At 24.0% G+C, this 10871-nt stretch overlaps 2 protein-coding genes across 3 annotated transcripts; one reads left to right on the top strand and one right to left on the bottom strand.

Moving 5' to 3' along the window:
• The first annotated feature begins 720 nt into the window (after positions 1 to 720).
• Positions 721 to 1780, top strand: LOC148550858 (glutathione S-transferase F9-like). Its single transcript, XM_088494643.1, has 2 exons — positions 721 to 1044; positions 1544 to 1780. The coding sequence occupies exons 1-2, from the start codon at positions 943 to 945 to the stop codon at positions 1694 to 1696; spliced, it is 255 nt and encodes an 84-aa protein (XP_088350769.1). The 5' UTR covers positions 721 to 942; the 3' UTR covers positions 1697 to 1780.
• Positions 1781 to 1916: 136 nt separating this feature from the next.
• On the bottom strand, positions 1917 to 8338 carry LOC107608268 (GDSL esterase/lipase At2g42990-like). 2 transcript variants are annotated; one of them, XM_088493567.1, is made up of 3 exons: positions 7897 to 8338; positions 6842 to 7334; positions 1917 to 2258 (listed from the first exon to the last, which is right to left on the bottom strand). In XM_088493567.1, exons 1-3 carry the CDS (start codon positions 8290 to 8292, stop codon positions 2065 to 2067), a joined length of 1083 nt encoding a protein of 360 aa, XP_088349693.1. In that variant the 5' UTR covers positions 8293 to 8338; the 3' UTR covers positions 1917 to 2064. The 2 variants fall into 2 exon arrangements, with proteins under 2 accessions (XP_088349693.1, XP_016165595.1); XM_016310109.3 differs by having other exon boundaries at positions 7903 to 8338.
• Between the last annotated feature and the right edge of the window lie 2533 nt (positions 8339 to 10871).

Raw genomic sequence — 10871 nt, 5'->3', positions numbered from 1 at the left:
AAATATTAGTGAAGAGATATTGTATTTTGGTCAAATTTAAACTGAAAATCAATCAGAATTATATCAAATTAACTTAGTGTCATAACCACTATTATTATGGTCATCTCACACATTTCAAAAGACATCCTATTTAATTATTAGTTATTAATTGTATTTTAATTAAAGTAGGAAAGGGTGGCAATGGAATTTTGGCTGCGTTTATTTCTGCAAACAGAATAAAATAAGACATTGAGAATAGAATAAGATAAGACATTGAGAATAAAATATAAAAGACAAAGACATAAATTTTTGTGTTCTTATATTCTGTTTGGTGATAAATAAGAACAAATTATAGAAATTTAATTTATTCTCATTTTTTTCATTCAAAAAATAAAATAATAAAAAATATAATTATAAAAAATTAATAAAAATAATAAAAAATAAATTATGTCCTTTATTAGTATCTCTTGTTCTTCCTATTAAAATGAATACAAAATATACTAATTTAAATGTTTCTAAACACATTATTTCTATCGATGTCTCGTCTATTAAGCAACCCTTCATATAAAACAAATAGATGGCAATATTCCCCCAAGTCACGGAATCCAATTCTAATTTGATTCGGTAATCTAATTCTCTTTGAACAATTTCCAACAAATTGACTTGATAACTGTTTTGGCCTAAAGGAGCCAGGAGGACACTATAAAGTTGTGCTATCTACATAGTCACACACGGGCGCAGAGCTACATTGTAGCAAGTAGATTTTTTACATGTAAATTATATGTAAATTTTAATTTAGTCCTCCCTTAAAATTTTATTTTAATCTTATTTTATTATATAAATATTTTTTACCTCTCTAATCTTTCATCTAACTCCGCCCCTGCACTCACACCATCCAACATACATAGAATTCCTGAATCTAAACCTTAACCTTGTCCACGAAAAATTCCATAACATCCAAGTATGGTAGTAAAGGTGTATGGTCCAGCTTATGCTTCCCCAAAACGGGTGCTAGTGTGTCTGATTGAGAAACAAGTTGAGTTTGAAACAGTGGATGTTGATCTCTGAGTTCCTCAAGTTGCAGGTCCAACTTCTTCTGATTTTATGTTCTTCTAACCGAACCTCTTTCTGTTTGCTTTATGTGGTTTCAAGATTTCTTCTTTCTTTTTATTTTTTAATTTTATACGGTGTTACCTTTTCTTCTCGTTCTTCCTGTTATTCAAGATGGTGATTATACTCTCTATGGTTAGCTCGCTCAGTCCCTTACAAATTTCGTCAATTTTCCTTTCTCTTTCCTTTCTTAAGTGCCATGCTTAGTAATTTAGTTTTATAAAATTATTTTAGTTGGATGGATGAAAGAAATAAGTGTGGAAATGGTATGGGTGTGCATCAGTTACATGGATGCTAACTTGCTTCTTGAAACTGATGTAGAATCTTTGATTTAAATTCATTCTAATGCACTTTGTGAAACCGAAAAGTACAGAGATCAAGTGACTGAATTGCTAGGAAAGACAATGGCTTGAAGTTGAAGCCCACAATTTCCAACCTCCAATCTACAACTTAGTGGAGATTGGAGAATGTTCTATTTGCCCCAGATGCAAAAGCGGTTCAAGAGAGCGACGAAAAGATTGCCAACGTTCTTGACATTTACGAGGAGAGGTTGTCGAAAGCCAAGTACTTATCAGTTATCACCCAACAATATTTTTTATTAGACTAATCCTAAAAATCAAACATGGTTTATTCTATATTGTACACATTTGGTATAGAATAACACCTAATAAACAAAAAAGTGTCTCTATATGTTTTTTTCAATTTAGATCTGAATTATAGTGCGACTCTTAAAACAAATATTGTAACTTTTGAGAATTACATACAAATTTAAGCACAAACAATATTTTTAACCACAGTAGGATCGGTGACAAATGTCTAACCGAATAGAAAAAATCGTCGCAAAAAATGATGCAAATTAAACAAAAATAATTTTATAGCCGCCGTTTACAAAATTAATAATTTAATCAATTATTGAATAGTGGAATACACCTATAGTATTGAAATTGGAAGGACATATTGGTCTGTTTATTAAAATTAACGGAACTTTGCTAAATATTTTTCAATTAAATAGTTAGAGACTATCTGACTTGTTTTCTCCGAAGGGTGAAAGGCATCCCAAAATACATATTTATTTGCATCTGAGCACGTAAATGGACTTTTTGGGTCGCATAAGTAACTCATCTCAAATCTCCCTGTTCCACAACATCCCACTTGCGCAACCTCAAAACCTGAATATTTTTAAATAGTTACAAATAAATAAATTTGGTCTGATATTTCATTTCATTTAAATAACTGCATTTCACCATGACTTACCAATAAATAAACGAACAAAATAAATGAATTTAGTCTAATATTTCATGTCATTTAAATAACTGCATTTCACCATGGCTGGATATTAATTATTAACGGACTAAGCTTTGATTTTTTTTTTTGGTGACTGGACTAAGCTTTGATTTGTTTTGAAAAGTAGTTTATCAAAGTTTGTTTTTGAAAAATACATTTTTAAAAATTGTAACATATATAAATATAAAGTAAATTTAGATATTTATTAATGTATAATGTTATATTTAGATTTTTTAATTTTAATAAATACAAACTAATTTTATTTTCTCCTTATAAATGCTTTTAAAAGCACCTGTAATATTTAAAAGCTATAAGTATAAGCAAATAATTTTTTATTTATTAAACACAAAACGAAGTGGTTTTAGTTTTGAAAAATAGAAATATCTTTTCAAAAGGTTATATTGAATAAAGCCTAAGTTAGGTGTAGCTGACCATTAAAGATTTAAAATATAATATTTTTAAAAAGGATAAAGTATTATTTTGGTAGAATAATATTTAATTTATTTAAAATTTGTTGAGACTCAAATAAAATATTTAAAATATTAGAGACCAAATTAAAATTTGATTTAAATATTAAGATTTAAAATAGTATTTTATTTTTTGAAAACCTTAATAATATAGAGAAGTAAACTATGAGTTACTAATAATATCTTTGGACTACAATTTCTTAAATCATGCTTTAACCTTACAAAAAGATAATCAACTTTTTTATTTTATTTTTAGTTATGTGCAGTTAGAATCCCAAATCATATTAAAAAACAACTGAACCGTAATATGTCAATTAAATTGTTTTATTTATGGGCTTCAATAAATTAGTCACTGTAAAACATGTGATTTTTTAGTTGATTTTAAAAATTTAGTTTCTATATTTGAAATTCTTCCTATACTATATTTCTAATGAATTAAGGGAAAGGTATATACTATATACAAAGACAGTACACTTGTTTTTTAAGGAGAAAATTGGAACCAAAACAAAATTATATGATCAGACCAAAACTAAAAAACACATATTTTAAAGAGATTAAGAAATGGAAACTTGTTTAAGCGTTTATTATGTATTATTCAAACCATAATAATTGTGGCAATAATATTATTTGAACATTTTTAGTTTTATGCATGCTTTAAAGGCATTTATATATCATGTCCACTTGATTTTGTTTTTATTATTCAAATATTATATTATGTTTTAACTATAATCTTTTAGATAATGCTCTTAATTGAAATGTTGGTGACACATAACCAAATTGACATGTTCTTATTAACACCGAGTGTCCGAGTTTACAAGTCACACACGATGAGGACATAATTTTGAAGTATATTTAAAATATTAATAGTAAAATTGAAATCGAACTTAAAACAAAAAAAATAATTTTATTTTTTGGTAAATTCTTTTTTGGATAAAAGGTATATATTACGACCTGATTTGGTAAAATTTTTTAAAAGATGTTTTTATTGCACAAACATCTCACTTTGTATTTAGTAAATAAAAAAGACATGTATTTGTATTTTTTATTTTGAAAAACTAAAAGTGTTTTTAAAAGCATCTAAAAAGATACTTTTAAATTTAAAGTTAGTTTTTATATTTTTAAAAATAAAATGTCTAATATATATATATATATTGATGAAAATTTATATTTATTATAAATATGCATTACATTTATGCATATTAAAATTATTTTGAATGTTAAAATTACAATTTTTGTACCTTCGACTAATATTTTAAATATATTTTAGGATAACGTATATTTTTTATCCTTACAATTTGCTAAAAATTTTAAAAATAGTCATAAGTTTTATTTTAGAGAAAATTATTTTAAAGGATTGTTAGGAAGATTTAATTATTAAAAAGGACCTTTAATACTAAAATTATTAGGAAGGACCAAATCTTTTTATAATATTTAAGAAGAAAAATCAAATCTTTTTATAAGGAGATAAATATATCCTTAACTATTTGTTTATTTATTTTTTATAATCTTTAATATATGTTGTTTGATTCTCAACGTTATATAGATATGTATGAATATTCACTTGGAATTAATTAGTTAATTAATTTATAAAAAATTACTATAAAAGATCGTTAGGAAGATTTAATTATTAAAATACTGATTCTTAACTATTTTTTATTTATTTTTTATAATTTTTATATTAACAATTTTTATTTTTTCTAAAATTTTAGTAATTTTTATTATTTATTTATTTATTTATTTTTTACTTTTATGATCTTTTATTTTTTTTTCGTTAGGTAAAGATCATAAAAATAAAAAAATGAATAAAAATAAATAAATAATTAATAAAAATCACTAAAATTTGAAGAGAACTAAAATTTATCAACATAAAGATTATAAAAAATAAATAAATAATATATTTATTTCCTTATAAAAAGATTTGGTTCGCCTTCTTAAATATTATAAAAAGATTTGGTCCTTCTTAATAATTTTAGTATTAAAGGTCTTTTTTAATAATTAAATCTTCCTAACGGTCTTTTAGAATAATTTTTCCTAAAAATAAATAAATAATTAATAAAAATTACTAAAATTTTAAGAGAACTAAAATTTATCAACATAAAGATTATAAAAAATAATTAAAAATATATTTATTTCTTTATAAAAAGATTTGGTTCGCCTTCTTAAATATTATAAAAAGATTTAGCCCTTTTTTATAATTTTAGTATTAAAGGTCCTTTTTAATAATTAAATCTTCCTAACGATCCTTTAGAATAATTTTTCCTTTATTTTATTTCAATTTTGTCCAAAAAATTTTCGATTTGCATCAAATATACCCCTGACAGCTAATTTTTCAAAAAATTTAGGAGCAATTCAGCAACAATTTTTCAAAAACAACCATCCGAGATAATTATCATATATTATTGCTGGATTAGTCCTAAAATATTTTAAAATTTAATTATCAAGGGTATATTTGACAATAAAAAATTTTTGAAAAAAAATAAAACTTAGAGATATTTTTAAAACTTTTGACAAATTTCAAGGACAAAAAATATACTTTACCCTATATTTCAATTATAACACTTAGGAGTGGAAACAGACCAGATTAGACCAGACTTTGCTCTTAACAGGTCAGGTATGTCATGTAGTTAATTGGTTTAAGTTTAGCCTGCTTATAGACTTTTTTTTTTAAATACTAAATTTGGCTTATTATTCAGTCTGGCATAACTTGAAATCTGTTAAAAGACCTAACAATTTTTTTATAAAAATAAAAATATTTAAAAAAATTATTTAAAAAAACTATTTTTTAATTAAAATTTTTATATGTAATATATCATATTTAATATTTATAAGAATTTTTAAAATTTTAAAATATTTAAAATATACAAAAATATTTATAATAAGATATAACAAATTTAAAATATCTAGTAATTTTGTTAATAATAAAAAATTATTTATATATTAATTATATTTTAACATACTGACAGACTAATAAACTTAATCAATGAGTTTGAATTTGACTTATTAATATATTAAGATTTTATAAAAATTGTCTATTTTATAACAAATCAGATCAAATATAAACCAAATTATAAACTCCTAACAAACCACTTGACCTATTTCTATTAACACTAGAAGTTGATAGAGATGATAATTTGTTAGGTTTACTATCACTGATACTAGCATCTTTGTGTTAATTCCCATAATAAAATTGAAACGTATTTGAAATATTAGAAAAAAATTAAAATAAATGATATGATAAATTAAAAGTCATTTTAAACCTTTTAAAAATTTTAGGAAATAAAAAATAATACTTTATTCTTTATAATTGTAGTATTTTATGTCAACATTAATGACAAAAAAAATTACTGGATGGATATGTTTGAATTCTATTTATAAGATAGAAATATATAGATAACATTAAGATTTTATATTTAATTTTTTTAAATGATCACTATTTGTTAAAATACACAATTTTTTTTATAAGAACAAATCATCTGTTTGATCTATTTTTATTTTTGAAACATTTGAATACCTAAATGTAAATATAAAAACCCAAGGAAATATTCAATCTTCATACATTTTTCAATTTTTTTGAAATATTTGCCATTTAAAAAAATACAATTGCTAAAACAAATTCACTTAGTGGGAAATTACCAAATTTAAATGATAAAAAGATCTATTTTTGTAAGGAAGTTTTTCAAACATTGCATAGAAATCTAATATTTAAAATCATTTTTCAAGTATATCTTTTTATTTTTAGTGCATTTTATCAAGCTAAATATTATATTTGATGGGACAAAATATCAATTTTTTTAATTCTTTTCAAAATTGTTTTATTAAAATTGAATTTTTTTAGGTTAAAATAATAATTTACTTTTCTAATGCAGAAGCATAATCCAAGCTCAATTACTTTCTCAATTTGAGGAAAAAAAGAGATGAATATACTTGAGATAAAAAGAAAAAAAAAATAGCTATAAACTTTACAAGGATAGCTAATAAATAATAATTGATAATGGACTTACCAAAACGAGAAGGCTGTGTAACAATCTGCAATAGGATATCATATGCATTTGCATCAACTAATTGAAGCCCAGGAAGGTCCTTGTTAAGTTTACTCACTAACCATCCTAATTTACCATTAAATTCCAAAGCCACGTTATTGTATTCTTCCACGCAACCATGAAATTCCATAATGTTTATAGCTCTTTCCAATGGCAAACACCCCATAGGAGGCAACCCTGTCAGAGAAATTTTTCTTGCTCCAAGATGATAAATTTCCTTAAAAAAATTCTCTGCTAGTCCAATTAGAAAATCCTCGTATTGTTGAACTTCTTTGAATTGGCACCTACGTTGAGGGAGTGTGTAATAGTTCTCTAGAAAATCATTTGTACCTATGCTAACCAAATATAATGCTTCTTTGAATATCTCATTAGCTTTCTCCTCGCCAAGATGTGTCCTTAATTTTCTTTGGTACTCTTTGTAGTACTCAACTTCTTTCCACAGAGGTATCACATCCTGTGAAATAATATAAAATAATTAAACTCCCATTTAAAAATAATGGCTTTAGTAATTTTAAAAAAAAAAATTAACTATTATGCACTAAGTGTATTAGTTCAACTTTGCTTTATAAAGGAGTTTTTCCTTGTAATACATAGCAATTAACAATAAGTTTTTTATTTAGAAATACAATTTTTAAGATAGGAAAAAAATTAGTGTTGTTTAAATGAGATTTGTTAAAATTTTGTCAAAATATTTCAATTTAAAAAAAATCAGGGTATCTTTCTTTAATTTAGAGTCTCATGAGTTATTTTATTGAAATACAAATTTTTGGATATAGAAATGATAGTTTGCTGATTGGACTACAGTCAGATACATATTCATACCATAGATATGATACAAAAAGATTCTACTGTTACATCTATTACAAAAAATTCACGAATATTATTTTTATTCGTTCTTTATCTATATCTCTCTGCCCTTTCGCTCTTAATTTGAAGTTTTATTTCTTTTGATAGCAATACATTTACTAAGAGTAATTTCTAGTGCAAAATATATAAGAGTGAAAGTAGTAACACACACTTACAACAACATTTGAAGTAGCATTGTCAAATCCAGTTCCAGCAGATGCAAAACAAACACCATTAGCAAAGTCTGAAATACTATAAGACGGATCTAAGTATGCTGGAACAGTTGGCATAAGACCAAAGGCCTCAGAGATAAAATCAGGGGCAATTTTTCCATTTGAGAATCTTCCTGTTGGGTTTCCATCAGGAAAATCACGCCCATATGGCTCAAAGTTGCTCCTTGCAATTGTTGGAATGAAGTTGTTGTTACCAGAATCAACTGATGAGTCTCCAAACACTATTATTGCTGGAACCTTGTTTTTGTTGTAATTATTATTATTGGCACTGCTGCTATGTAAAAGGAAATGAATTTGAAACAAAAATAATGAATAACATAAAATTTTTTCCATGATAATAATGTTGGTTATCTTTTTGTGACAGAAATCCTATAATGAGTGCAGAATACTGCAGATAGAGAGGTACCTGTGACAGGTATGCTATTTATTGAGGAGGAGAGGTTGTTGTTTTTTTTAATAAGAGGGAAAAAACGTTAACTATTACAAATTAACAGTTGCAATAAGAAAATCGTCTCACAGTGGATAACTTTTATAAATTGTAGATTTAGTCTTGAAAAAATAAGTGTTAATTAGTTAGTCACTTTATCGTATACTAATTAGAATATAAATTAATTTAGCTAAAAACTAAAAATCTAAAATAAGATTTATTAAGTGGTTAACTTTATGTACTCTTTATCTATCTCCACTACAAAATTAGTTATAGCCACACATTAAAAAATTAGAGGAAAAAAAAAAAAAAGGAAGAGATACAGATATGGCTAACTCCAATTCAATATCAAACACAGTGTATACCTTTAATTTACAAGTAAGTATTTACTCTTTTTTTTAATATTTTGTTTTATAAATAAATTTTGATAAAATTAGAAAACTAATTAATAATTAGTATATATGGGAATGAATATTGTCACTGTTATTGATGAGAAAAAAAAAACGACGAGACAAGTGGAAATGAAAGATAATAATAAAATGATAGTTGGACAGTAATTTTTTACTAGATTTTTAAAAAATTTATTCTTAACAATTTAGGTTTTAATAATGTCATTTTAAATAGAAAATTAAATAAAAATATGTTTATGATTCAACCATTAGGTTTTCATCAGTTTGGCACTTTTAATTATTTTCTTGAGATTGAAGCAACTAAATTAGGGCTCATCCTAAACGCTCCTTGCTAAGTATGGAGTGCTGCACACCTTATAAATTCATAAATCTGAACTCTTCATTTATTATATTTTATTTGAATGGTCTGGATTTAAAAAGGTAACCTGTTAATCAGGTTAATCATTTTTTGATAAGTTTTAGATTTTTTTTTGTAAGTCTCAAGTATTGGGCTGAAGTTCAAAATAAAAAAATAGTATATAAATATTAAAAACAACATGTCTGTAAAAAAAATTATTGGACTTTAGAATTAAAATAAATAATACATAAAAAATAAGTTGAAAATTCATGTACTAAATCTAGAAAAAAAGATATATTAGAATCTTAAAAAAATAATATTAAATATATATTATGTATATAATATTAAAATTTAAATAAATTTTGTTTTGTGTGAAATAAAATTATAATATTAAATATAAACACAATGCTAAAAAATTTTGTGTTATATATATATATTATGTATATAATATTAAAATTTAAATAAATTTTGTTTTATATGAAATAAAATTATAATATTAAATATAAACACAATGATAAAAAATTTTGTGTTATATATATATAATTTTATTTTGTGAGAAACAAAATTAAAACATTAAATATGAATAGAATGATAAAAGATTTTGTATTATACTAATTTAATTAAAAAAACATATATACAACGTAAAAAGCAAACAAACATATAATAATTTTATTTTGTGCGAAACAAAAATTCATATAAGTTTTTATTAACAATTTTTTTATTGAAATATGTCATTTTACTATATTTATAATATATTATTTGGAATAATTATATTATTTTAGTTAATATATATTATTTAAAAAAAAATATTTAAAATTTATTATTTTGTATTAAGAATATTATTAAAAATATATTATTAGTTTTTCTTAAAATAATACTTTTTTTTTCTTTGGTTCAAATACTATGACAATAAATTTTTTTACGTAACTGCGTCTACTCAATAAATATTATATTCATTTATTTCTATATTCTATGTAAAATAAATAATTAATGTTTAAAAAAGTAAATAAAAAAAGTATTTTTTTACCAACTCTTAGGTGAATATAGAGACTATGTCATTTGAACTATAACTCGTTGGCAAAGAAAGAAATACTCTTAATTATATATTAAATAAAATAATTATTTATTAGGCTCATTCTTATACAAATAAAAATTTTTCTTAGTTTTATATATGTAATATTTTATACCAATTAGCTTCAAAATTTAATTATTTTTTGAATAAATTAATAAAAATAATACAAATAATTGTTTAAATATAATTGTATTTTAATTTTTCATTCTATTACGTACACGTTGAGGATAAGTTGAAATTAAAGATAATGGACTTGTTGTAACTGTCATGTATTTTGTGCTTTGATTGCATTGTCATCTGAGAATCATGGCGCCTTCATGGAGACCGGGTTCTTCTACAGAATCAGTTTTACGTTTGGAGTCAGCAGCGGCGATAGACAGCGTCTTCCTTTTCTGTGGCAGCAATTTTTCGGGCTTTGAAGGTCCATTTATGGTAGATGTGGAATGGGGTGGGTTCAAGAACGTCAAAATCTGTGGCTAGACAGAACAATAGTGGAAGTACCTGCTAGCAAACAAAACAATGAAAATGCTTGAAGACATCACATCAACAATAACAGAATAACGGAGGAAGTCGATCAAATTTTTCTGAGTACTTTTCTGGTGTAAAGATAGTCCTGTGTTAAACGAGCGAATTAGTTTTTTTGTTAGTGCCGGTTTGTTTGTTTAG

This window comes from Arachis ipaensis, chromosome B7 (genome assembly GCF_059453495.1).
Source record: "Arachis ipaensis isolate K30076 ecotype BB chromosome B7, ASM5945349v1, whole genome shotgun sequence".
NCBI lineage: Eukaryota > Viridiplantae > Streptophyta > Magnoliopsida > Fabales > Fabaceae > Arachis > Arachis ipaensis.
The sequence above is the reverse complement of the archived record's forward strand: the minus strand, read 5'-3'. Positions and strand labels throughout refer to the sequence as shown.

Bases quoted from the DNA above. Each gene is read 5' to 3' on its own strand.
- LOC148550858 (XM_088494643.1), top strand. From the start codon at position 943: ATGGTAGTAAAGGTGTATGGTCCAGCTTATGCTTCCCCAAAACGGGTG. The intron at 1,045-1,543 runs TGAGTTCCTCAA...TCTACAACTTAG, and splicing joins AAACAGTGGATGTTGATCTC to TGGAGATTGGAGAATGTTCT.
- LOC107608268 (XM_088493567.1), bottom strand. From the start codon at position 8,292: ATGGAAAAAATTTTATGTTATTCATTATTTTTGTTTCAAATTCATTTC. The intron at 7,335-7,896 runs GTGTGTTACTAC...ATTATTTCACAG, and splicing joins CTTCAAATGTTGTTGTAAGT to GATGTGATACCTCTGTGGAA. The intron at 2,259-6,841 runs GTAAGTCCATTA...AAAAATATTCAG, and splicing joins TACACAGCCTTCTCGTTTTG to GTTTTGAGGTTGCGCAAGTG.